The 26947-nt window shown below is 40.5% G+C and overlaps 1 protein-coding gene across 3 annotated transcripts; it reads left to right on the forward strand.

The window, feature by feature from the left end:
• Positions 1–4418: 4418 nt before the first annotated feature.
• Positions 4419–25973, forward strand: ttbk2a (tau tubulin kinase 2a). 3 transcript variants are annotated; one of them, XM_067613456.1, is made up of 16 exons: positions 4419–4692; positions 10027–10188; positions 12006–12153; positions 13557–13630; positions 15078–15218; positions 15641–15745; positions 16422–16487; positions 16665–16757; positions 16850–16975; positions 17144–17301; positions 17459–17666; positions 17805–18028; positions 18189–18741; positions 19619–19957; positions 20748–21703; positions 22059–25973. In XM_067613456.1, the coding sequence occupies exons 2-16, from the start codon at positions 10120–10122 to the stop codon at positions 22501–22503; spliced, it is 3705 nt and encodes a 1234-aa protein (XP_067469557.1). In that variant the 5' UTR covers positions 4419–4692; positions 10027–10119; the 3' UTR covers positions 22504–25973. The 3 variants fall into 3 exon arrangements, with proteins under 3 accessions (XP_067469557.1, XP_067469559.1, XP_067469558.1); XM_067613457.1 differs by lacking the exon at positions 4419–4692 and adding an exon at positions 9590–9934; XM_067613458.1 differs by lacking the exons at positions 4419–4692; positions 19619–19957 and having other exon boundaries at positions 9586–10188.
• Positions 25974–26947: the final 974 nt, after the last annotated feature.

Consider the following 26947-nt stretch of genomic DNA (forward strand, 5'->3'; position numbering starts at 1 on the left):
TTTTAAGTACAATTTTAAGGTACTTGAACTTTGAGTATCTTCATTTAATGCGAAATATTGTACTTTTTACTCCTACCCTACATTTGTTTTGACAGCTTTAGTTAGATTAAAATTTTACAAAAAATAACATAATGAGCTTAATAATTACACTGCATTGTTAAAAGTCCCATCCAGAAATGTTTAAGACATATAAAAATACTCTGCTTTGAATAATAATTTGTGTCTGATATGTGTTTTCCACAAAAAATTCAATTACCTTGTTAGAAATTCTTAAAATAACATCTACTCCTTCTCAATCCAAATTCAAATTTTTTTTTCATTTTAAAAGTTTTCCTGCTGGACACAAGATGGCCCTACTTCACCGTAAAGTCCATTCTCAGTGTTTGTGCACTGTGGCTTCAGGTTTCCATATCACACTTGTGTAAGTCGCATATCGGACCAGGACTGGCTCCAAACTAGTTGTGATGTCACAAATCATGCTTGTAGGTACACACCTTAAACTATGATTTTTGGTGAACACAGAGAAACTTTCCACTTTCAACAGATATATGTAAAAACCATTTAAATATTAAACCAGTGGTTCCCAAACTTTTTGGCTTATGGGCCCTTAAAAAGGCCCCTTAAGTGTGTATCTGTGTCTCTTTGTCATGTTTCAGACATCTGAGTTGTTTGCAGTTCCACTAAAGAGACATTTCCCCTCACATGGTTTCGAATAAATAACTGTTTAAGGCCCAAACAGGTAAAACTCTCCAATAATTCACAAAAATGCAAACATGAAATGTTCTGAAAAGTTGATCCAAGTTTATGTGGCACAACTATGCTTTTTATTCTTTCCCACCCAATCTATCATCTCAAGACACCTCAGATTTATCTTATGACCCTTACAAAGTAGTTCAAACTAGCTCCACCTTGAGCAGCCACAACAACAAAATCTTGAATATGTATCAGCTCATCACTATTAAGAATGTACTTTAAGTAAAGCTTGTAATACTTCTATACTTTTACTTAAGTAGAATTTTAAATGCAGGACTTTTACTTGTAATTAAGTATTTTTTACATTATGTTATTGATACTTTTACTTAAGTAAAGGATCTGAGTACTTCTTCCACCACTGCAAAAAAAAAAAAAAAAAAAAGCAAAACAAAACATTTATTTAAATCGGCTAATTGTATTATCAGTGGCATCCACTTTGTCATAGATCTTATGGATGAAACGGTGATCTTTATTCACATGAAAAGTTCTCTGAGGTAAAAAGAATTACAATAGACAAAAAAAACAAAAAAACATATAAAATGGTCTTAATAATAATTATATATATAAAAAAACTACCCTCAAGTAGACTATGGCTCATTGAGTAGATGAATCTCCAGACTCTGTATTAAATTAATCTGATAAGAAAGATCACATAGTATTACCCCAATGCTAATGGTGGTCAACAGAGGTTCCTTTATCAGATAAAAATCACATATTAAGACCCTTTCAGATTCTCCATACCCAAGAAAGTACAAGTGGTAAAAGTTTTAATCCATGTAACATATTCATCTGTAAATATTTAGATTGTTTTCTGTAAATGTTTAGGTTTATTTAGTTTCTGCTTCATTCTCAATTCATAAATATGAAATGGAATCAAAATTACACCTGTTTTTAAACTGCTGCAATTCAACAGAAACTTGGACAGATGTTTCTATGTTTAATCTTAGTTACTTATGCAATTTCATTTATTTTCTGAATATATGTTGCTGTTTTTTAATCATATATCTTTGTCTATGGAAAACAATTTAGTCTAATATTCATTAATCAAGAACAAACAATGCTCCTAAACTTCATATTTTTTCAACTGATGAGGATTTTTATGTATTATTTGTCATTTATTTGTTGTATAATTAATTTAACACATTTGTATACTGTCCCTGCTTTATGTTACAATTCTTCAGCTGATATTCTGCTATCCTGAATAGTTCAATAAAGTTATTTAGAAAAAAAAGAATACAAAGGTTTTTTTTTTTCTTTAATAAAACTGAGAATTAGATTTAAGCATTGCAGTCATAAGAAATGTGATGTGCTGATACAGTAGTTTTCCATTTTCTCTGCAGATGGAAGATAACGTTCAAAGACAAAGAAACAGTGGTTTTAAATATAATTCAGCCAGTTGATATGATAACCACAATACAATTTACCTTAATGCTTAGGCAGATGCGTAGGCAGTACAATTTTTGATTGTTTAAATGTTTTGCTTTGTTTTGTTTTAACTATTTTCCATCATGCAGGTGTGTGTTTGTGTCTGAAACCTATAAAACTACATCCAAACTGAAGCAATACCTAAAATAGGCTATATTTTGGGGTGGGGGCAAAAGTCTTCTTTTGAGTCAGCTTTATTTTCAGGACTGTTCAAATCTTTTAGTCATTAGCGGTGTAAATTCCTTTTGTGGTTAGTGGCAAAACAACAGGAAATTAGACCTTTTAAAGAGACTGGGGGACAGAAAATGTCCACTCGGCAAAGAGGATGATGTTGTTTTTATGTCTGTGTGACATCAGTCAAATACACCATCAGTAGCTTATGCTGCCTCCCAGTGGTCTTTGAGAAAAGTGTCTCTTTTTTTGTGGCCATGTTCCAAACAATTCAATTAAATTCAAAGCACTTCATTTGTCCCCGAGGAGCGGTTTGCAGAGGCATGTGGAGTAACATAGTCAACAAGCAACACAAAACAGGAAAATTTAAAAATATGTATAAAGCAAAAAACAAGCTGTACACATTATGATAATAATGATAACGATATGAAAAGATAATGATATTGCAAAAGGGTATAAAGCAGTATAATGCAGCATAATACTGTACACATTATGATGATAATGATATGAGAATGATAATATATGTATGCAGTAAAGAATATAGAGCAGTATAATGCTGAACACATGATGATAATAATGATAATGATGTGAGAAAGATAATAATAGTACCATTAATGTTAATGTAAATTAGACAAATCAGATTGTTTCCTCAAACACAACAGAGGTGACCTTGCTTTTAAGCCACTTTACATATCTACAACATTGTGTTTTTATCTCACAACACGTACATGTTATGATATCCAACAAAATGTTAATACAAATAAAAATAAATCAACACTGAACACCGGTGGTGGAAGAAGTTTTCACCTTTTAAAAGTAGAAATACTATAGTCTTAAAAAAAAACTCTATCACAAGTAAACATCCTGAATACAAAGTGTTACTTAAGTAAAAGTACATCAGTTTTATAGCAAAATGTACTTAAAGTATCAAAAGTAAAGTACTTGGATGGGTGGAAAAATTCTTGTGCCCTTGTCCAACGTCACTTTTGATGATGAATAAAGAAGAAGAAACTCTACAGGCTCCAGTTGATGTTTACTTGAATATATGAAGTTGATATGATCTGATATCAGTGTATACAAGAAATAATCACTTCTTATAGAGCAGGACAGAACATGCGACCTGAGGAGGAGGGAAAAGAGGGCACCCAGGGTCAGAGTGAACTCTAATTGTAAATAATGAAGATAGCTGTTGTTGTCCATTTGAGGCTACCTCATCTCTTCCCCTGGCGCCTCGATGTACAATATCTTTCATGAGAGACCATGAATGTCAGAGAGACACAGGCCTTGTAGATTAAAACATTATGGCAGGGAATTTATTAGAACATTCTTTCATGAACATATATCCATATATTGAAGATCATTTCTTCCATTATGTACTCATTGTGCAGGCTCTCCTCTTTAAGAGTTATAATATCATAGTATTTTTATATTGTTTTTTTTTTATTATTATCATTAACAAATACATGTAAGAGCATTTTAAATGTTGTAGTTCATCAATATGGAGCCAATTTTAGATACTTTGGGTAGATTACTGGTAATAGTACTGCAGCTAATAATATGATAAGTGTATCATGTGTTTTTTACAATAATAATAACAATAATAATAATAATAATAATAATAATAATAATGCACTTTATTTATATAACACCTGTCACACAAATTGAATGACAAATTTAAAAAATAAAAAAAATAAAATAGCAGTTAGAATATTAAAATATATTATTTTATGTAAAATCTTAAACTGGAAAGTAACTAAAGCTGTCATGTAAATGTAGTGGAGTAAAAAGTACAATATTTCCCTCTGAAATGTAGTACTACTAGTACAGTAGAGGTACAAAGTAGCATAAAATGCAAATACTCGAGTAGAGTACGAATAGGCTACCTCAAATTTGAGTAAATGTACTTTCAACCACTACTGAACATTGGTGATTGTGTACAGCGCGCGCGTGCACCGTTGAGCCGTGAACGAGCTTTAAAGAGCCCCGGCGCGAGCGCCTGAGCTTGTTGCGAGGGGCGATCGAATCGGGGCCGCGCGCGCAGGAAGGCTGATGATCATCACAGAGTCGTCACGTCACGGATCCGCAGCGACCGATAGAGAGATGCTGAGGTGACAGCAGGCAGAAGGAGAAAAGGGACGGTCACACTCAGACGTATTTCGCTCCTCTCTCTCTCTGCGCCTCCTCGTTCTGTTTTCCAAATCACCGACGCGGCCGCCGCCACCTCTTCCGATGGACGCTATGGGATTCCGCTCGATGTCGTCCCCGCCGCCCCCGAACGTAGAGGATTTTTTGTAACCACACCCGGCTGTTCTTCGGATCAAGGATTGGCAGCAAAGACCCGAGGTAAGAACCGAGAATCCTGAGGCCGTGCTATGCGTCGCCCCTCCGGTTTCGCCCCCCCTTCCCTTCCCCTCCCCTCCCCGCCTCCCATTTCTTCCGTCCTCCTCTTTTGTCGCCTGCAGCTGCGCGCGTCGAGTTTGTTAACCCTGCATGTTGTCAGAGCTCATAACCTCCTCCACGCCAGGCGGGATGAAAGCTTGCGTGGCCTGCGGACGGCCAATGTGCGTGGACGCGCCTGAGTAAATCTGCTGTGGCAACCAACTCGCTATGCAACAGCAAAGCCAATGTGTCCGCTGCAGGGAGGATAGGTGGTTCACTCGTTTTGCAGACCAGCATGACAACCGGCTTAAACCAAATATACTGGGACATTGCTGCAGGTCGCTACCCGTCAAATCCCATTGAAAACAACTCAGCAGAGGTGTTTGTTGCTGCGTTAATCCATGTTTGAATGAAGGATTTGTCAAAGATATGGGAGTAATTGCAGAAATCTGGTGAAAAGCATCCTTAATAGTACAAGCCTGTGCTGCCATACTTCCATGCCTCATCCTTCACAGTTTCTGCTGCCTGTATCAGTTGCATCCCTGCTGTGATTTGAGAGGAGCCAGAGTGTGGAGGGGCCTTCCCATGCTGGCTCCTCTCCAAGGCTTGTTCTGGACACACTGAGATGTCAGACCGAGCACAAAAAAAATTCATCCGGCAACTGTCCCTTGTCCCGCCACTGAATCAGGACGTGCTCAGATTGAGCAGAAAATGCAGCAAACATTAGATTTCCAGTCAAGTTTCTGCCCGGTTAATTTCATTTGAGCCACATGTCATTGCACATGCATGCTTAGATGCGCTTGTCATGCATAGTTTCAGTGTTTATACTTCATCATCTGTCAACATAAAGACACTATTTGCTCAGTTACATTAGATTACATTCAACTTTATTGTCTTTATTGAACAATCACAAGTACTTAACAGCGAGATGCAGTTGGCATCTAACCAGAAGTGCAATTTAGACATAAAGTGCAGATGTACAGGATATAAATTATTATGAATAGCTTTCAAAGAGATAGATATAAACATGTGCAGTGATGCATTATGTTAAATAAAGTGATGTTGTGGTGAGTAAATAGTTTTAGTATTTCCAGGAGGAGCAGGAGGAGTATTCCTCCAGGGTGGGATCACTCATTTGACATTTCATGATGCTTTATGTCGCTATAAAGTTGCAGCTTCCAGCGGAGCAAAAGGGCAGAGGAGACGACAAGCTGCAGTCAGCAAATGAAAATGGCACTGCACCATCGTCGCCATGGAGATGCCGGGGTCAGGAAGCATGATTCATGATGAGACACAAGCCGGCTGTCATAGATTGGTTTAATTTTTAGGTCCAAAGTCCGCTCCTCCTCCTCCTCCTCCTCCTTGGCTGTTTGTCTTTTTTCTTCATTGAAGGTGATTTAGCATGGAGGAGGAGGAGGAGGAGGAGGAGGAGGAAGAAGAGCAGAGCCTTGCCTCTCTGTGAGGTGTGAGATTAGTCACAGTGTGAAGCCAACCTGGCTTGTGCATAGGTGCGTGCACTTATGCAATGTGTGTACGAGCTTGTGTCGGAGAGGTGGCGTCAGCTGATTATATGCAGTCAGTTAGTACCTTTTCTACTCTTCTGTCCCACTTTGGCTGTTTTGGAGGGATTGAAAAGGTAAAAGACGACTTATCCTCACTCTTTGACCCAAAAGAATAGGTGAGGTTGGGTAACAGAGACCTCCACGGACATCCATCCATCCTTCTATCCTGCCTCCAGATCTTTCTAAAGCTTCACATTCACTCAGCCAGAGAAGTTAAACGTGTAGTAAACAGCAGCCTACTTGCTTCGTCTCTCTCTCTCCACTGATCAATTTTTTAACAAATGACTTACTCATCCTTCTGTGCTCGGAGAGGATGTCTCGTGCGTGATAGCTCAGATGTAGAAAACGCTGGAACATGAGGTGACCTTGAAGTTCTGACACGGGACTCATCGCCGAGGTTATTTAATCACAGTGTTTACAGCCAGTTTAACATCACGTGAGGTTTCGTACAGCACGTTTCTTCTCCGTTATGACGGTGCGTTGCTTGTTTTTTTGGGTCGTCACCAATTAGCATAACATCAAGATTTCGACTGATGTTTTCACAAGACTACTCTCACTTGCTTTTTCTACATCTACACAGATTTGCTGAACATCTAGTGTGAGGAAAAATATGACATTGAAATGTTTAGGTACAATTTATAGGCACAGTACTTGTACTTTACTTAAAAGTATTTACATTTTATGCTTGTTTATAGTGGTCCACTAAAGATTTTAGTTTTTACTGTACATACTGCACTTAACCTGTGATGATTATTTAAAATGTGTTGCATTGTTACGGATTACCATATACGACATTAAAATACTGCTTATACAGTATTGTATCAGTAATAATAATCAAATATTATAAATTATAACACTCACAGGGGTCATTTTAGTGCGTAATGTGTGCTTTTACCTTTTATACTTTAAGTACATTTTGCTAATAATACTTTTGGACTTAAGTAAAACTATATGTAGGACTTTTACTTGTAATAAAGTATGTTTACAGTTTGGTTTTGCTACTGATACGTAAGTAAAGGATCTGAATACTTCCTATACGACTGCAACTTAAGTCCCCTTACTAAGCATTTATAAGCAGTATGTAAAAGAGTAGAGCTGGGTGATATGGACAAAATCAAGTATCACAATATTTTTGACCAAATACCTTGATATTGATATTGTGATAATATTGTAGAGATGACTATTGGTACTTTCATAATTGCACAATGATATTTTTAATAAATAATCATCAGTAATGTGTATATAATGACTAAGTGGGTAGTAATGAAAAATAGAACAGTCTGGTAAGAAAATTACATCACTTTACTGTAATGCAGCCTTTAAAACCAGGAAAAGACAACACTTATGACATATCACAATATCACGATATCAATATAATATCAACATATGGCCCAGCCCTAATAAATGGATTATAACACACTTGTAAGCAGATATAGGGACATTTTAAGTGTTTACCGCACAACTTCTCCTATGAAGACATATTTAATATTATTATAACTCTGTTTTGCTATATTGTCATTCATAATCTGTTTGTGCATCAGGCTCCACTTATAGGTGCCCACAGGAGGAGTTATAATTGTTGACTAATACATAAATAAAGACTTATATCTTCTAACAACTACAAGTAAAGTTTTGGCCAGTATGGCTGTACTTAGAAGTGATCAGAAGTTTGATTCAATTCAACTTTTATTCCCCCTATTTTCTCACTATTCATATATCTGTCTTGATCTAAGCCAAAAACAACGTTAGCTAAGGATTTTTTATATTAACATTTTTTTTTATGTTTGTGTTTGCATCTATCTTAATGCTTTACTGGTTAATAAAAGGCTTACAGTCTCATCTGAAACTTCACGAAAAATAATCTGCATAGCACTTTTCTAAATAAGGCCTTAAATGGAGGAAAATGGGGAGTATAATTTGGGAATAAAACTCATATGGTCATATTCTATATAAATAAATTAAAATGATATGAAAGTATAATCTTAATCTTAGACTGTCAGTGTTCACAGTAACTCACAAAGGTCAAGACATACAGGATAGGTAGTGGTAATAAATAGTAACTAGATACAAAATGAATAAAGTTCAAAGGACATTACAGTACTAGTACTGTATGTCTTATGAATAAATCAATTATCCTGAGACATCTCGTCCAGTTGTGTCATCTGTTCAGCAGCACCGAGGCCACATTACTCCTGAGTCTTAACCCTGGGTCACATTTCATGGTCGTCATTTCGCCAGTTATCAAGTCTAACCACGCTTTGCCCTCTTCCATCTCCCAACCTCATCCTGGTGCACGATGGGATTGATTGCCTCCTTGATGTCGGGATCATGCCCTGTAACCAAATAGTGTTTTGAAGGCTTGTTGCATAACCGTGGATGCCTGCGCGCCGTGTGCAGAATGATGAATCGAAGTCGGCTTGCTTTGTGTGTTTGAAGCCAGACTAAAGGAAGTTGCCAGCATGTGCTCTCCAGAGGAATGCTTATCTATGACATGGATGTTGTATAATATAGCAGTATAGACACAGCTTTTCCAGGGGAAACTCCGTTTTCAGCCTTGTTGTAGAGACAGCCTGCATTTCATGTGAAGGGAGCTAGTGCTACATCTATACATCTAATAAGTCACCCTTTATAAAGTAATGGCTTTATTAATGGTCTATAAATACTTTACTTGTGCTTAATAAAGCTGTAAATAAGAGCAGCTTTTGGGTTGTCAGGTAGAAATACAGCAGGACACTTGTCTTTTTAGCTCTTTAATTCATTCGCCTCCCGGAGAATCTGCACCATCATTAATATATTAACAAATTATTACCATGTATAACTGCAGTGTGCAACCCACAAGTGTTAATTCATGTAATAATAATCTATTATTACCCATTAGAGAGGATAAAAACACCAGCCAGAGTGATTACTCACAACCTAGCAATCCAAACATTGTTCGTGTTAATGGCTTATAACAGATCAATAAAGCACTGAGAAATGATTTATTAACATTAGTAAAGCCTTTCGTTACAGCTTATAAACCTTTAATAAGGGGCAACTCATCAGAAAGTGGCACCAATTTATCTTAAAGCATCAGATACATTTAAGGTCGAGGATGGTATTTGTCAAGTGGTGGGTCAAGAATCAGATCATTAGTATAACTGACTAATAACATCAGTGTATTTATACTCATAAATCTCATTTATTGTACAGTATGTTAGCAGACATGGTTTGATTTCAAAATAATGCTTTATGATATGATAGTTTGTCCGTCATATTACGCAGCAATTTGATAATCTGTGCAAAATTAAACAGCCTCGGTATATCTGATGAGACTCACAGTTCTCTATTTACTAGGCCTGCTCCTTGGTTGTCACACAAAAGAAAAACGGCTGGGAAAAATGATACTAAGATGAAGCCTTTTGTAATTTAAGACGCAAGACTTTTGCTTGCGACTTGGTGGGGTGAGTTTGTCTAGAAAGACAGCTGCTGGCAGCAGGTGTGGCAGCTGCAGCGATGGTCAAGTATCAGAGAGCCCCAGACATTAAGCCAAAGGTTTAACTACGTCTCTCAACTGGGGAGACTTTCAGACTTTCACATGGCCTGAAGTATATCCGACACTATGAAACCTCCTTGTTTATTATCAGAGAACATCAACCCAAGAAGTGCAGATAAGCCTAAACCAGAATTCAACTGATTTCCTTAGTATTTATTCATCAGCTTCTAACAGTTTTGTGTCTCTCTTGGACTTCCGTAGGGTTCTCCATCAGACCCCAAATGCCCGGCCCAGTTTGAGGCTGCTGGTTGAGGGGGGAAGCAGTGAGGACAGCAGTCCTGGTCTTCAGACGGTATGAGCGGGGGAGCGGAGCAATCTGACATCCTAAGCGTGCTCTCCCTGGTCAAGGAGCGATGGAAAGTGGTAAGTGACACGTTATTCGGCGACAATAGGCAGTGTGTTTGTCCAGCCCTGTCACTGCCTGTCCCTAGCTTGCACTCTGTCCCACAAACAACAACTCTTTGTTCATCAAACAGTGCTTTCCCCCCCCGCCTATGAGTCCTTCTCCTTGTTTCTAAAGTGTCTCACCTGTGGCTTGGACAGTTTGGGGTCGTGTCTCACTGTACAGATAGTGCTGCTGCAGTATGTGAGATCCAAAAATAGCCCGTATAGCTATTTGTGGCAGTGCAGTGAGCTATAGGCAGCAGCAGTGTTCCCCCGAGGGCCCATGTCTCTCATTGCTGTGCCAGCCGGGGTGCCATGTGAGGCTGTTATTCCTAACTGGCAGCCTGGCACCACTTCCTCTCTTCTAAGGAGCTGAGTTACATAAGAATGCTGCAGCTAATCCCACGACTTTAGCTCCTAGTGCGACACAGGGCCTTGCGTGTGTGTGTGTGTGTGTGTGTGTGTGTGTGTGTGTGCATTAAGGACGGTGAAGGACACGTGGGAGCTTAGCGGAAATTAAAGCTTTGAGAGATGAGAGTGAAAAGGTGGATCTGTTCGGGGAAATTTGACAGATCAAAATAAAAGAAGAGAGTGTGCTGAAAAGTACAGGAACTATTCACGAGTGAGCTAATTATCTGGTCACGTTAACTCCTGTCATAAAAGAAAGTTTCATAAATAGACCTATCACAAAATAACTCTTATATAAAGTGAAAAACTGCCTCCTTACTACTAGTATGTTCAAATTGAACCTATAAAACATATTTTAAATAAGTTGAATGCCCTCATTAATCATGCCCATTGAAGTACTATGCATCTCTTCCATTATGTCGTAAAGGAAACAATCAATTTGGAGCTTCTCATCTGAAATATCTGTATGAATAATACAGAGGTGATATATTAATTTGGCTTGTTGCAGTAGTCCTTCATTATTCAATATGTGCTATGTTTTGAACCAGTGCCTACAAGATCTTTTATCGATTTTCATCGACACACAAACTCTTTAACCCCTTACCACCCTAATCCTTCTTAGGGGAGCCTAAATGAAAACAGATTGACTGTTTTAAAAAAAGAAGAAGAAGAAGAAAAGGCTTCCTGTGCACCAGATAACTCAGCTCTGGATGAATTTAAAAAGTTGTTGTATTTATTAAAAATATTAAACTTCTAAACATTTTTTGGTTTTTGTTGGTATGCAACAAGATATTTGTACATTTTTGATTCTCTTGCATTGCAATGATTTATAACTCTGTTAGACAGCCAGCCTATTTTGAAAGTATTTTTAAGGTGGTTCAGTTCAGTTATGCTCTTTGGCTTTCATTGTACCTGAATTATTTTCAGGAGAGGGTGTTCTCTTTGAAAAAAGACTACAGTGACTGAAAAGATTAGAATCTATTAAATCAATCAAATCATATTACATGTTCATATTCATGTAACTTTTTATAGCGGTCTGTGAAAATGTGCAATAAAGGGTTAAAGATGACGTTCCAGAGTTTTCCAGCGCATGCACACACACTCATACTGCAATCACTTGGAAGCACATGCTTTTAATTTGAATTTATCCCCTTATTGCCCACATTGTCATGGCGACAGTGATATCCCCATGGAGGAACATCTGATTTTATATTAATATTGCTATAAGTCCTCATTGATACCTTGTTGTAAAGGTAAAGGAGAGAAAATAGAAATACGTAATACCAGAAAGACAGAAAGCATGCTCTCCTGCTGAAGTGTCTGTCATGTACATGTTGTGTACTTTTTCATATGAAGTTCTTACGCAGTGTTTCATGCTCTTCCTCCAGGTGAAGAAGATCGGGGGTGGCGGGTTTGGGGAGATCTACGAGGCGTTGGACCTGCTGACGCGGGTCAACGTGGCGCTGAAGGTGGAGTCGGCCCAGCAGCCAAAGCAGGTGCTCAAGATGGAGGTCGCCGTGCTCAAGAAGCTCCAGGGTGAGTCGAAATGGATTCAGTGGGTTCGGTTACATTTCTGGAATTGACCGATCCTCGTTGTCACGGTGACCTATTGAGTTGACCCAGAAGTGGATATTGTGTGTATTCTTGGCAGAAAAACAGATGCTTCAGAGAATTGAAACATGTTCTTTTAGTAATTTCTCCTGAAATGATGAGAATAAAAATAGGCAAAGAAGAGGACCAATCCAGGAAATGTCATGTCAGTAGAAAATGCAGGGATAGCCTGTGTGCAGCGACAGTGGGGTGGAATTATCTCTCCCTCTGAGACCAGATATAGATCACCTGACTCATCTGAAAACACAATTTGACCCAGGGTTCTTCTCAGTTTGCTTCAGTCTTTGCGGTGCAAAGCACACTGTCATTCCGGATGCACAAGATGTAAATTCCAGTCATTTATCTGTGCTTCATTCTTGTTTTCCTGCCTAAAGTGTTTGGGGTTTTAATGTAAAAGCTTCAAATGGCAGTAAAAGAAGTGACAAAGTGCTCATGCGAGAGGAAGTATATGATTGAAAGCCTGGGACGCTCCCAACTCCCAACAAGAGAGCTCCTTCAGGCGAGCATATAGTTTTACCCCTTTCTCTCTTTTGTTAACCATGTCTCTTCCTTGTCCTCTTCCTTCCTGCCTTTTAACCACTGTGCCCTTTTTTTCTTTCTCCCCTCTGAGAGGAAAATCAATGGGCTGGGATCATGTTTGCTGTCTAATGGCTGCGACCTTAGGCATCACGGTTCTGTTGCTTCCTCAGGGAACCATAATGTAACTTGAGATAGGCTGAACTCCAGCCCCCCCCAAACATTGCTGACCCGCCCAGCTGTAAAGAGTAAACATCGACCCACAGCCTCATAAGAACGCTAATGGGTCATATCAGGCTAATAATAGCTTGTTGTGTTTTTCATTTGGATTCTTTCATTGGATTATTTTGATTTGTTGCACCCTTAGATAAGAATTTGGTGGAAAACAGGCAATCAAAAAAGTAGTGTTTTAACATGGAGGTTTTGTTAGTGTTTGCATGCACTGTGTGCTGAAGGGCTTTGGGGTGTGGTCAAGCTGCCAGTGCAGCAATGTCCTTTGAGACCAGAATACACGCACTCACTCACACACACGCAAGCACAAACACACAACTCATTCATGCACATGTGTAGTCCCCGGTGTTGTGCGCTATAGCCTATACGTTTAGCAGGATGGTCATACAGGGAGGCTGGTGATGGGAGCCGTAGCGACTGGAGAGGGAAGGACACAGAAATATGGAAACATCATTATGATTCACGCAGCATGCCGCATCTTATGATGTAATTATGCAGCTGATGTCAAGCGGCTGTGAGGTGACCCCATCTTCTGCCCTGAAAGTATTCTGAAAAACTCTTGTCTTCCTTTATTTTTTTAGGTAAGGACCACGTGTGTCGCTTTGTGGGATGTGGCCGCAACGACCGTTTTAACTACGTGGTGATGGAGCTTCAGGTTGGTCTTCATCTTGGGCTTCAAGCACCGAATACATCACAAGCAAAGCAAGCCTAGTGTAACAAATCAAACCAGAGCTGAAACAATTAGCTGATTATCTGTTAGTATCAAATTGACAGATAATTAATTGTCAGCAGTTTTGAGATTTTTGTAATTGTTTAAGAACTTAATTAAGAACTTAATTAAGTTTGGTTGGTACCAGCCTCTATCATGATGATTTCCTGCCTCTCTCAGTTTTTAATGATTGGAAATGGAATATATTTGGGTTTTAGACTTAATTATACAAAACAAGCAATTTAAAAACATCACTTAAGGCTCTGAAAAATGGATATTTTATGAATGAAATGATTAATTAGCAAATGAATCAACAGATTAAAGAGAGGCTGTAACATTTAAATTAAGTCATGAAATATTCCTCCTTCCTACAAATGAAAAGTTCAATTCACAAGCAGCAAAACACATCCTTGCTCAATTCTATACATTCAAGGGTTTTGCCACTGCAGCCTTACTTGGTCTGGTATGACCAGTAGCTTATGGTTGCTAATGTTAGCCAACTTTAGATAAATACTACTCAAATGTCACTCGTTGCCAAAGTAGCTGCTGTTCAGCCAAAGTTACACAGTCTTACTTTAAAGCAGTCCTGCGTCAAACCATCTTCAGTCATTGCTCTGAACTTGACTTTGGATTGTCAACAGATTGTCTTATGTTATTCTTGTCTAGAAGTAAGTTACAAGTACCAAGCCATCGATTATTGCAATGTTAAATAAATCAAATTCTGCTGCATGTAAATAACGTAGCTACTAACATACATACACTGCATTAATCCAGCTGTATGGGTTAATGAACACTACATATTTGACCTGGTTCACACTAGCTAGTCTCCATATATATGAACCAGACTGTGTGGCAGAACACCAAGCAACAAAAAGTATTTATAGCTTCAATACTCTCAGTGTAGTGATTCAGGCAGCACTACTGCAGGCTGTTCACAAACTATATCCCCTACTGTGAACTACAGAGGCGTCAAATTAGTTTCAATCATTGCATCCAGAACATGAGGCTGTTAATACCGAAAATCATCAGCACAATTTCACAAATACATTCTCTGAATCTGATGATGAATGATAGGTTTTGGAAGTGTGGTCTGCTTGTGATTTATACAGCCAGACCCACAGGAATGAAGATTTCCATGTACTGTGCTGACTCCTGACCTCACCATGGGTTTAATTATAGATGATCAGTGTAGCTGAATTTGTGTTTTTCCTCACTGTGGGCTTGTTTTCTATGTCCACTCAGCATATTTGTCCGTCACCACTGTCAAACATTTCAGTCAGTGTGACTGTTCATTAGTGATTTTATTTTTCATTTCAATAAATATTTACTAGTCACTACATGTTGCTGCCGTTTCTGTCTTTGCTAACCGATCTTGTATAATTTGCTCTTTCAGGGTCGTAATCTGGCAGACCTGAGGAGGAGTATGACCCGGGGAACCTTCAGCATCAGCACCACCCTGCGTCTGGGGCGCCAGATCCTGGAAGCCATAGAGAGCATCCACTCTGTCGGCTTCCTGCATCGTGACATCAAACCGGTGAGTCACAGAGAGATGAGTGCAGCAGGGGATATTTTGGATCTAATTTAATTACCTAGCACTTATTTTCCTTCTATGTATTCCAGGCACATGCGATTATTTCATTTCTGTTGTCTGGATAACATTTGTGACCCTTGCACTTTTTGTTATTGGCTGCTAGTATTGTTGCTGATTCAGGAATTTTGTTTTTTTTGACTGTGCACTTGCACTGTTGGCTCAATATGAGTGTCGGCCAAATACCTGAAATATGTTTGAATAAATATCTTCTGTCTTTTGAGCTGCTGTATTAGATGATATTCCACCATAGCAACACATGGGGATAAATGTATAAACATTTTATTTACACCTACGCCTTTACACCTAAATGATTTTATCATTTTTTGAACCGTTGCCTCCTTACCACCCCTCTGTCTCTGCTTCAGTCCAATTTCGCCATGGGTCGCTTCCCCAGCACCTGTCGAACCTGCTACATGCTTGACTTTGGTTTAGCTCGCCAGTTCACCAATTCATGCCAGGAGGTCCGAGCTGTGAGTGCCTTTATCTGTTTCTGAGTATATACTGAGCTTAAAGCTGCATTTATTAATATTTTTTATTCTTTGTCATGTGTAATGTTAAACCTCAGAGAATTATCACTCTGCTGCTCTCTCCAGCGTTTTTAAGTGTGTTTCAGCTCATTGTTGTGGTTTTACAGCCTGTAACTTTACTGTTTTGGTTTACTCCTGCTGCTCTTATCAGCTCAGCACCAAACAAGAGATAAACAAAGTTAGCAACTAGCTGCTGAAAATAGTGGAGCATTTAGCAACCAAAAAAACAGACATTTGCCTCAGAAGCTGGTGGAGACCAAAACAGAGCTAAAAGTAGAGTGAATGTTGAACTGACATTTATCAGGTAGCATGAAACATGATGTTGCTCCGCATCTGAAGTTGTGTTCACAGCTAGTTGCTCTGCTCCTCTGGCCAAAAAAATAAGTGAATCAGATTTAATGTGATAAAGTCATGTTAGAGATGCTTATTAAGGGTTAGGATCAGATATGAGATGTAAACATATGTTAGTTCTTTTCATTTTGTGATTTTTTTTTTTTTTTTTGGCTGAAAATCTGTGAATTCTGCAGAATATTTCAGACATTTGTTTGTATTGAGCCATAAACATGTTAGATCACATCTGTGTTTGCATTTAATGGCTGTATCTGTCTTTGTTTGTCAGCCCCGTCCAGTGGCAGGGTTCAGGGGAACGGTCCGCTATGCATCTGTCAATGCACACAAGAATAAGGTCAGTATCTATCTATCCTCTGCTAGAGCTCTTGTGTAATAAGTGATGCTGCCCCACACGTGTCTATTCATGTGCTATATTCAACTTTACTCCATTTTGTCATAATTTGTCACCACTGTCTCCTGTCGATCAAATATTATTGCTCAATGTAAACTCAAGCCTGGTGTAATTCTACAGGAGATGGGTCGTCATGATGATTTATGGTCCCTCTTCTACATGCTGGTGGAGTTTCTGGTTGGTCAGTTGCCTTGGAGGAAGATCAAGGATAAAGTAAGGAATACCTATAAATTGTCCCTCCTGGAATCTAAACTGTAAGTGATGAGAAATTATAGGTGTGTGTGTGTGTGTTTGTTTATTCCTAGGAACATGTGGGGAAGCTGAAGGACACTTACGACCATCGTTTGATGCTCAAACACTTGCCGGCAGAGTTTGGTGTGTTCTTGGAACACATATCCACTCTTGACTACTTCACCAAGCCCGACTACCAGGTGACCCAGGCATCTGATATGGATTTAATAACAGAACTAGTTTGTCTTTAAGTGAAGTGTGGAGTGCATGATCTAGAAAGGTGTATTCTAGTTGCTGCGAGCAACCCAAAATATTTTGTCTACTCTGAATCTTGCTATATATATATATATATTTTTGTGTTTTTCCAGCTGTTGATGTCAGTGTTTGACAACAGCATGAAAACCTATAATGTTGTGGAGAACGACCCTTATGACTGGGAGCGGACCGGCACAGATGGCACCCTGACGATCAGTGCTAGTGCCACGACACCCCAGCATCACACCCGCCTCACCCCGGCACACATGGGGTATGTTTGATCCAATTACTACACCTTTAGTAGAGTTATTTCATAAGGGTTTTAATCAACCAAGAGTTTTTTATAGTTCACATATAAGGAAAGACTAGACATCATACTGTAAGTTAACCTCAACCATCAAATGAATGTGTACCTTTTGTTGTCCCAGAATGGCGAACGCCTCCTTGATCCCTGGTGACTTAATGAGGGAGAACACAGATGAGGTCCTGCAGGACGAGCAGCTCAGTGACGCTGAGAACAACCCTGCTCCCGAGCGCCTGATGGGCTCTCCCATCCACCCGCACCGCAACCAGGAGGCTGACGTCTGGGAGGAGCTGGACCGCAACCGTAACCGCATCAGGACAGCCGTCTGGAAGGTAGATTACATATGAACACGCAAAGTATACTTTCTGTACATGTAATACGGGAGTTTCATGAGAATTTATACCCCAGTTGAAATTTACCTGATTCTTTAACCAGTTGCTTACAAAAACTTAACTGACTGGTTCCCACAGGCAGCGACAGAAGAGGAGCACAGCAACAACCAGGGCAACCAAGGACATCAAAGCCCTTATGCTGGACCAAGCCTGGGTTCCCCAGTCAAACCGCACCCTGATGTGGTGGCTTCAGACCGTGACGGCCCCCTGCTGAGAAAGCTCCGCAACATCCACAGCTTTGAGCTGGAGAGGAGGCTTGGCCTGGAGTCCAAGCCCAGTCCAGAACGTTTCCTGGAGGCCTGGTAGGTCTATCCAGTGGCCCATCACCATTATTTGCTACAAAAGTAGACTGCAATTTAACCAGTTTTAGATCAACTACTTTATTAATTTTATCATCAGTTTCTTTACTTTTTTAAAAAAATTCTAGAGACTTCATTGTTTGTTTGTCTTGTGTCTGTCCAGCTCAGCGAAGCAGCAGCCTGGCACCCAGCAACAGGAGAAGGCTGACGGGGCTTCAATCATCCCAGTAACTCAGGGTCAGGCTTTACCTGCTGGAGAGCGTCCTGAGAGGGTCTGGCACTATGATGAGGAGTTTCTATCTGGTGGTGGGTCTCCTAAACCAGCATCCCCTCGATCTATAGAGCATGGAGAGGGGGCAGCCAGTAGTGGGGGCTTTGTGGCCCTCAATCTTAGTTCTGGGAGGCAGGACATTGACTCAAGGGAGTGGGTAATGGTGGAGCGGCCCGGTGGCTCTCCAGGAGCCAAGGTTACCACCAGCCCCTCAGAGGAGGATGAGGATGAGCCAGAGGTGCTCCAGCCAGGGGAACAGTCTCCTGGATGGGAAAAGGGCAGCCCAGGCCCTTGCCCTGGCATAGCTAAACAAGAAAGCCTGGCTTCCTCCAAGGGAAGTGCAAAAGCGGACAAGTTGGAACTTAGTGTGGGCCCTGCAGGGGCTCTGCCTCCCGTTACTCCAACTAGCCCGGCTGAAGCTCTAGCCGAGGGAGTTCTCACTCAGGTAAGCACTTTCATTTGATGGCCATCTCACAACATGACATACATGATACTGACTGTAGTCAGCATTTTACAAAGCTAAAAAGCTGCACAGAGTCAGAGTTCTAGCTATAGAACTTCAATGCTAATATCATACAACGATCAGAGTTCCACCAGCTGCATCTTGCTGTAGTGTGAAGCTAAATGTTACTGCTTTATGTTTGGTGGCTTCTTTGCTTGTGTATATTTGTTAGAAAAAAATATGACACAAATGCAGAGCTTTTATCAGATCACAGCATGGGGGGAAAGAGAGCTTATTGCTTTGAATTGGACTTTGATTTGCATTATATATCATGTATAATTTTATCTTATTTGCAGACATTTTCAGTATGTTTGGTTGTTTTTATGTTCTTTGTAAATGACATGATTTATTTCCAAAATATACTTTGGTATGTTCAGTTTAAATGACTTTTTTGCTCTTTTGCTATTCATAACCTTCAACCAGCCCACTTCCAAAATCCTGCTCAACCCATGAGTCCAATATAAACAGATTTCACTCAAGCTGTAGAGTCGTACTTTTCACTACAAGAGGAATGAATGCTGACTGTCCCCTCACTCCTACAACCACAACTACTACCTCCAAATTCAAAATGTACACTGCCTTCCGATAAACTACCTACCTCTCTTCCTTCCCTAGCCTAAAACAATCCCCAACCCCATATTTTTGATCCCTCCGAGACTTTACCTGTTCAAAAAAACTCTACGTCGTACTCCCCACGGGTGCAACCTGCTTGTCCTGCCTCATAGCACTTCCACCATACTTCCTCCATCTTCTCACTCCCTCACCAATCTCACAACCCCTCCTTTTTCCACCTCCCACTTCTCTCCTTCCCCTCTCTTAGCTTCCCACCTCTCCTCCATCCCTGCCTGAGGAAGTTGCGGCCCGGACATCCAGCCCCATCCCTCTGCGCTCTCCCAGCCCTCACACCCTCCTGACCACCTTGTCGGACCCGCTGCACCTGCGCCACCCGCCGGGCTTGAGGCGCAGCCAGTCTGCTGACCATCAGCAACAGGAACGCCCGTCCTCTTCCTCATCCTGCCACGCTTCCTTACCACTACCACCAAACCCTGCCCCCGGCACCCGCTCGCCCAGTCGCAGGAAACTGCCGGCCATCCCGGCGGGTGCTGCCAACACCAAGTTTCCCTCTGTCATACGCATCACCCGTGCCCAGCTTCAGCAGGTGATGAGCCCATCACAATACTGTAAAAACAGACCTCCATTCAGCTTCCTCCCGCTTACATCAGTAGCAATACACGGGCTGTCAACATTTTTGTTCTTTGTTTTTCTTTTTTTTTTTTGTTTAAGTTGCTTGTTTTGGCTTCTTTGTTTAGTTGGCTTGGTTATTGTGTTGTTGTCAGGCAGCTCTCTCCAGAAACCATGAAGGGCATTGTGCAGGCCAGACAGAGCATGGGTCAAATGTGTCCTTGTGTCTGGACATGTGTTCTTGTGATCTGAATAGGGATGTGTGTCTGATTGTGGCATGTGTGTTTGGAATGTCGAGTCATGACTACAGGTTGCATGGTCTCTTTTGTTTCAGATCGTCTTTGTCCTCTCTATCTTTCTCTTTCTCTCTCTCTCCCTGTATTTGTTCCTCACCCTCTCTTCGCTGAAGCCCCCTGCGAAGTTGCGTGAACGTTTCCTGTTCTACTTGCTGGTTTAGTACTCACAGCTTGACTGACACTGCCATAGCACTTGTGTGTTTCGGTCTGATAATGGTAGCTATGGTATTGCATGCTGTTGCCAAACTAATCACCATTTATTACCCCATATTTTAAAATTCTTCTCCTTTCACACATCTGCATCAGGCTCTTGCTACAGAACTACAGCACAACTCGACATGTTGTAGTCTATCAGCAACAGGCCTTTGACAATTAGAATATTATTCCAATTTATGTGGGGCTTATTTCTATAATAACACCAGTGTGTTTTTTTTGTTCCCTCTCATGTCTGCACCTCCCCCTCCCCTCCAGTTGACAGCTCAGCGTCCCTCTGGGCTGTCCTCCCAGTCAGGATCAGACAGTGCTCCACAGTGCCTCCTGGTGGAGAGGCGTGGTGAAGCTGAAGATGAGGCTCAGCAAGTCCAGGAGCACACAGCGGACATCAGTTCCCCCCAGGACCGTGTTCCCACCCATCCTGGGACACCCACAGACCCTTTGGCTGAGACGCTGATCAATGGAGACAGCCACACCAAAGCTCAAAGTCCTGTGCCAAGCCGTGTGTCTTCCCCACGCTCTCCCCGTTCACCGCACTCACCTCCTCCACGCTCGCCTTCCTCTCCACACTCTCCTCGTTCCCCCCACTGCCCTGTGTTTGCCAATGGCCACCTCTCACCCCCTGTTAATGGCCACAGGGATTTAAATAATGGAGCTTTTCCGAAGTTCAAAGACCCTGAGAATGATTCTGGCCCCATGCCCTGTGTCACAGAGCCTCAGCTAAGGTGGGAGGAAAGTGGAAAAGTTAATATGGCCCCAGCTTCCTCCTCCCCTGCTGCCCCCCGTAAGGACCCCAGCCGCAGGCATAGTCGTATCCCCGTGCTTGAGCCCTCCAGCCTGCTGGAGCTCCCTCCTCCAGGGTCCGCCAAGGAGAAACTCCTGCAGAAGAAAGCCAGCCATCAGGGCCCGGTCCCCTCTCCCACTGCTTCGCCATCCCTTTCTGATAGGCGTGGCCACGTGGTGGCGTCCCTAGCTAGGGACCCCTTATCCTCCACCTCAGACCGCTCTCAGGATGAGGACTCTCTTATGGGCTCCCGTTCTGACCGCCAGGGAGACGACGCTCCTTCCCTCTCCTCCTCCTCCAGCCCCTTGTCCCGCAAGAGCAGGATCCCACGTCCCGTTCATCCAACCTCTTCTGCTGAGCAGCTGGCTTCACAATTTCTGCCGCGCCCGCCCCCAGGAAAGCCACCTTGCCGCCCCACAATGGAGGGCAGGTAACTTGTTGATCTGCATTCTTCCTTTGATTATTGCTCTTAAACCATTTATTGTGAGTGAAATAACAGAAAGAGTATGAAGAATATTTAAAAAAACATAAGAAAAAGATATAACACTTTAAATGTCACCTTGTTGATTTGCTCCTGTGATTAAAGGAATAGTTGAATGTAGGAAATAAGCTTATTTGCTTTCATGCAGATAGTGAGATGAGAAGATCAATACCAATCGCATGTCTAAGAGTTGTATCAATCTTATCTAACTCTTGGCAAGAAAGCAAATAAGTTACCTGAGTTTCTTGGGAATATATGACTTTGCTTTTATTCATAACCTGCCCTGCTTTTTGTATCTATTTAGGCTTAGGCGTTACCGCATCCGAGCTGGCAGCACCAGTGACTCAGACCTCTTGACATGCCTTGCTCAGCTGATGCATGGTTCCCGTGGCTCCCCCCTTCACCACCGCTCCTCCACTCAGCACAGCTCCAGGATGGGCATCTGCAGCCTGAACAGCTCTCCGCACCACCACCGCAGCTCTAGCGCCTCCCCGCGCAGCTCCTCCTCCCTGCAGCGCTCCGTCAGCTCCTCGCCCTCCCGCCATGAGCACCGTGGCAGCGGGGGAGGGGGCTGCCTGGGCCGCAGCCGTTCGCCTCCCAGCTTCTCTGGCTCGCCTCCTCCCCGCCGCTTCTACTCCTACCACCAGGAGACTTGCTGCAGCCGCCAGGCTCGCACGAGCCCCTTCCACCTGACCAGGGGAAAAGGCTGCAGTCGAGAGGGGAAGTGCTCCAGCAAGCTGAGCAGATAGTTGCTGCCACAGCAGAAGATGGGAAGACTCCAATCAGGATAGAGTAGACAACAGTGTAGATGAAAGCCTGAGTCTTCCTGTTTGAGTATAATTAGACAACAAAATTCTTATTTCCCTTTTTTTGCTGTCAGTCTGAACCTTACACATGTCTTGCCGCTTCCCTCTCGCTCTCATCACTCCTATTGCACACAGGGTTTGTCATTCATTTATGTGCCCAGCTTTATGATAACTTATCAGACAAGGGATGTTGACATGTCAGGGTCCTCATTTTATGTATAGCATAGTGTAGCTGCAAAATTAAAACAGATTTTCCCAATGCAGGGAATATTACATAAGTCAATAGTTGGGCCTGTGGGCACATTAATAAATCAGCTTCCTGTTTATTCATCTTTGCTCCATCCTGCACCACAATTTATAGTAACTTATTTATCCCCAGTATTAATGCACTTGGATTATACTGATGAAATATCAGTGTATATGATTACAGCTTAATTAAATATTGGCCTGGGGTTGACTCAGATATCTCCTCTGCGTTTGGAGATTGCAGGCAGGGTATATAATATTTACTTTATGCTATATGTGAATGCATAAAGCCAGACTTTGTGTACAGTTGTATTTATTGAGATATTTATTTTGATGCATAGTGTTGCTTACGACTCCTACCCTCTTCTGTGTGATAGTGGATGTGTGGTTTAGTGTCGCTCACATTAATTTTAAATGTTTAATTGAAGTGATTACTCCAAAGTGACCCTTTATACAATCAATCATGTAAAGTGCGTGAGGACACACACCTTTTTGTGCCTACTGTGTTGCTAAGAGGGAAGTTAATTGTCACTCTGAATGAGAGAATTAAAGGTCAGACTCGTGAAACTACTTTTGAGATGTGTTTTAGAGCTTTAGGCATTAATGGAACATGCATTTCCGGTAGTTGTAGTTGTAGTAGCAGTAGTAAGCTTAAACAACACAAGGTACATTACTGACTAGTAATGTTCAGACACAGACGTTTGTCTCAGCGTGTGCCTTGGCACTTTGGGCAGCTTGAGGATTTACTCTGGTGTGTTTGTAATTAGAAAATAAGGAGCCAAAAAAACAGACTTGTGCCAGCCGTTATAGGACAACCCTTTTCACCAGTATTCTCTTATGTAGAAAAGGTAGCAACACAAATGTTTGGAAATCAAACACAATTTGAGCAACAGTTTACTTTATGAGAGAGTAGCTATTATTTGTAGTGACGAAAGGAAATATTTCATGTGAAACCCACTTTAGCTGTCCTGTATATATACCAGGTCAGTATTTCAGATAAAACTTTGAACAAATGTGAATTTCAGACCTCAAAAAACATTTATTCAAATGTTAATGAAAATTGAGGCCATATGTACATATATATTTCCTCCTGTCCTGTTCCTCCTGCGCCGGAGAATGTCTTTTTATATAATGACATAAAGTATGTTTGTGCACAAGGCGAAAGAATCAGCGTGTTGTTTGGTTTTAATTTAGTCAGGATTCCTCACTGAAACTCTCCTCCACAACCTTGTCCCACTCCTCTCCTTGTAAGATACTGTAAAATAACTCCAGCTTACTTCCAACGCTACTTCTTGCATGCTCAACAGAGAAAAGGGGAAAAAAAAAAAAAATCAGAATCAACTACTGAGTAAAAAAAGCTTCATACCACTTCCCATCACAACGCATCTATCTTGTGAAGATTTTAACACAGCAGTAACTTCATTACCTGCTGGGTGAGCAATTTTAATTTCTGTGAAGCTGTATATTTTCTCTGACCTATGACACTATTCCTCTTCTCGCCTAATGTTTGACACTAGTTTTCTGCGCTTCCTGCACTGACTCGGGATGATTGTGTTGCTGGAAAATGATGGACTGTATTTTTTATCAGTGCAAATAGCTGACGTGGTGCACAAAAGAATTACCTGAAAACTACAAAAGAGATTAGACGACACATAGGGTGTAAGATTGATGGCAGTCATAGCCATTATAAGATATGGCTGCACATAGAGAATAATAATAAAAAAATCACATTGCCAAATATCTTGATGAATTTTGCAGATGTGGTTTGAACTGGGATACATGAGAGTGTATAGAGATTGAATGGGCACACTGCTTTGTAGATATAAAATGTGCTGGTTCGTTTTGACTCATGCAGATGTTGCAGGTACCTACGCTAGTCTCACAGAGCAGCTATGATGACTCATCCTGAAGGCAGACAGTGTTCAGTCAGTCAGCCGCCTTAATGTCTCTTCTCTGCCCCTCTGTGCATAGCGAGGGATGACTGAGCCTTGTCTGTGTTGGAGATCATTCCACTGTTAGGCCAAGCCAAGCCTTCCATCACTTTATCTCTTGTCTGTATATGGCATGTGCTACCATGCCTGTCAGCGTGGTCTCTATATCACCGCTGAAATCAGTGCTGTCAGACTGATACTCGTGTGCTTAAAAAGCTATGCTTAAACCGGAGAGAGCTCCCTGTTTGTCTGTGAGAATGCGTGGACCACTATCGATTGAAAGTGAACAATTTCAGTGTGCAGTATTCAAAAGTGTTTTTGTTAGTATGCTCTCATAACAGCGGCGTGTAATTTCTACATGTCTCCAGCAATCAATCTTTGAATTCTCCCTTTGCCAAATCTCAAATTTCAGGCTCACAACTTTTAAGGCATTGCAGCTCAGCAAGTTCAGAATGCATTTGTGCAGACTTTTACTATATACCTGTAAAATATTCAAATGAATTATTTAAAAAAAAAAAAATCATTATTGTAAACCATAACTTATATGCTAACAAGCTTCAGTGAAAGGGAGGAACAGACACTAAACAGTGCTGCTCGTTTTAAAAGATAATCAGATTTCTCATGTTTTTTTTTTCAATTATTATTGCACATAAGTGGTGTGTAGTTGTAGTACTAGTGTGACCTACCAGATGAGATTTTCTTTGTCACTTTTCTGAGTGGCCTGCTGATAGAAAAGTGTCATATTTATAGTAGCTTGCTGGTATTTGTGGTTACAGATACCCATAGGCCAACAGAACAAACCCAGCTATATCTTTTATTTAAGTGAGATGGAAACTAATGAAAGCTTTGGTGTGCACTGGTACACTTCTCATGTCATAACATTGGATTACTTGTTTTATAACTTATAAATACTTGACAGATATTATTTATTGTGACATATGCTTATTTGCCCATCCTTCATTTTTACTTCAATTGTTGGGATTTTTTAATGGTTGATATTTTTTTGTGTTGTAATGTATCTCATGGTTTTGAAATGTAACTGTACAGTCTCCAGAAGAATGTAACAAGTGGGAGTTTTGCATTGTATATAACTGTAATTATTTATGTTTATTCTATCATTTGTATCATATCAATGCCTTGTACAGTGTTTTTTTTCTTTTTGTTTTAAAATTATTTTGTATTTTATTTTTATAAACTGGTTATAAATAAAATACTCATTCAGCATGCAGACAGAAATGTTGTGAACAGTTTCTTCTTTTAATCATTCTGAAGTGTTGCTGCATATTTTTTATTAATTATTGAACTATTAGTCAGCTTTTTAAAAAAGCATCTTTATTTTAAAAAATTATAAGTCATAGATTTTACAAAAAGTAGGGGAATTAAATATTAGAATAAGAGTAAAGAATATAATAAACACAATACTACAAAAGAGGCAAAAAAAAGTAAAAAGTTATAAGCACATAAATTAAAACAATCAAATGCTACAGAGACTTATGTGGTGTTTAGCAGAAGGATTTCTATGTCTCAGACTTGCTTCATGCTTCAGACACAATTTTTTAAGACTTGCAATTTTTTCTTTTCGATATAACATCAGTCATACGACAGAGGACATACAATGATAAATTTTATTTCAAATCAACTCAAACTCCCCATTCCCACCCCAACCCAAGACAGAAAAAAGAGGCGTCAACCTGCATATAGAGTGGCTTGCATATAACGCTATTGACAAAAAAAGAGAATACAACTCTGAAAAGATAATTAAAAATACATTATTATTATTATTATTATTATTATTACTATTATTATCATTATTATTAATAATAATAACAACAACAACAACAACAACAACAGTTACAACCTTACAGTTCCCGATACTGATTTGCCATCCAGGCATAATTGCCATCTGGGTCCAGTAGTTCAGTGATTGTGGAAAAGCAGATATCACCTGACCTTTCTTATTTTTCCAGTTAACTTCGGCTCATACTTCACATTACATCTGGAAATTGAATTCAAATGTATTGAAATTGGTTTCAATGTTTTACACAGTTGAGTTTATTACTAATATTTTTAATTGTGTAAAAATTGATGATAATTTTGTTTAAAAAGTAGTTATAGTGTCAGAAGAAATATTTTTACTAACAAATTACCCAGCAGTGGTGGCCTTGGCCGTATTACAAATCTGTGTTGTTTTGTTCCTGTGTTTGTGTGAG

This window comes from Thunnus thynnus, chromosome 16 (assembly GCF_963924715.1).
Source record: "Thunnus thynnus chromosome 16, fThuThy2.1, whole genome shotgun sequence".
NCBI lineage: Eukaryota > Metazoa > Chordata > Actinopteri > Scombriformes > Scombridae > Thunnus > Thunnus thynnus.

Coding starts and splice junctions, on each gene's coding strand:
- ttbk2a (XM_067613456.1), top strand. CDS start 10,120: ATGAGCGGGGGAGCGGAGCAATCTGACATCCTAAGCGTGCTCTCCCTG. Junction 10,189..12,005: donor TCAAGGAGCGATGGAAAGTG/GTAAGTGACACG, acceptor CTCTTCCTCCAG/GTGAAGAAGATCGGGGGTGG. Junction 13,631..15,077: donor ACGTGGTGATGGAGCTTCAG/GTTGGTCTTCAT, acceptor TTGCTCTTTCAG/GGTCGTAATCTGGCAGACCT.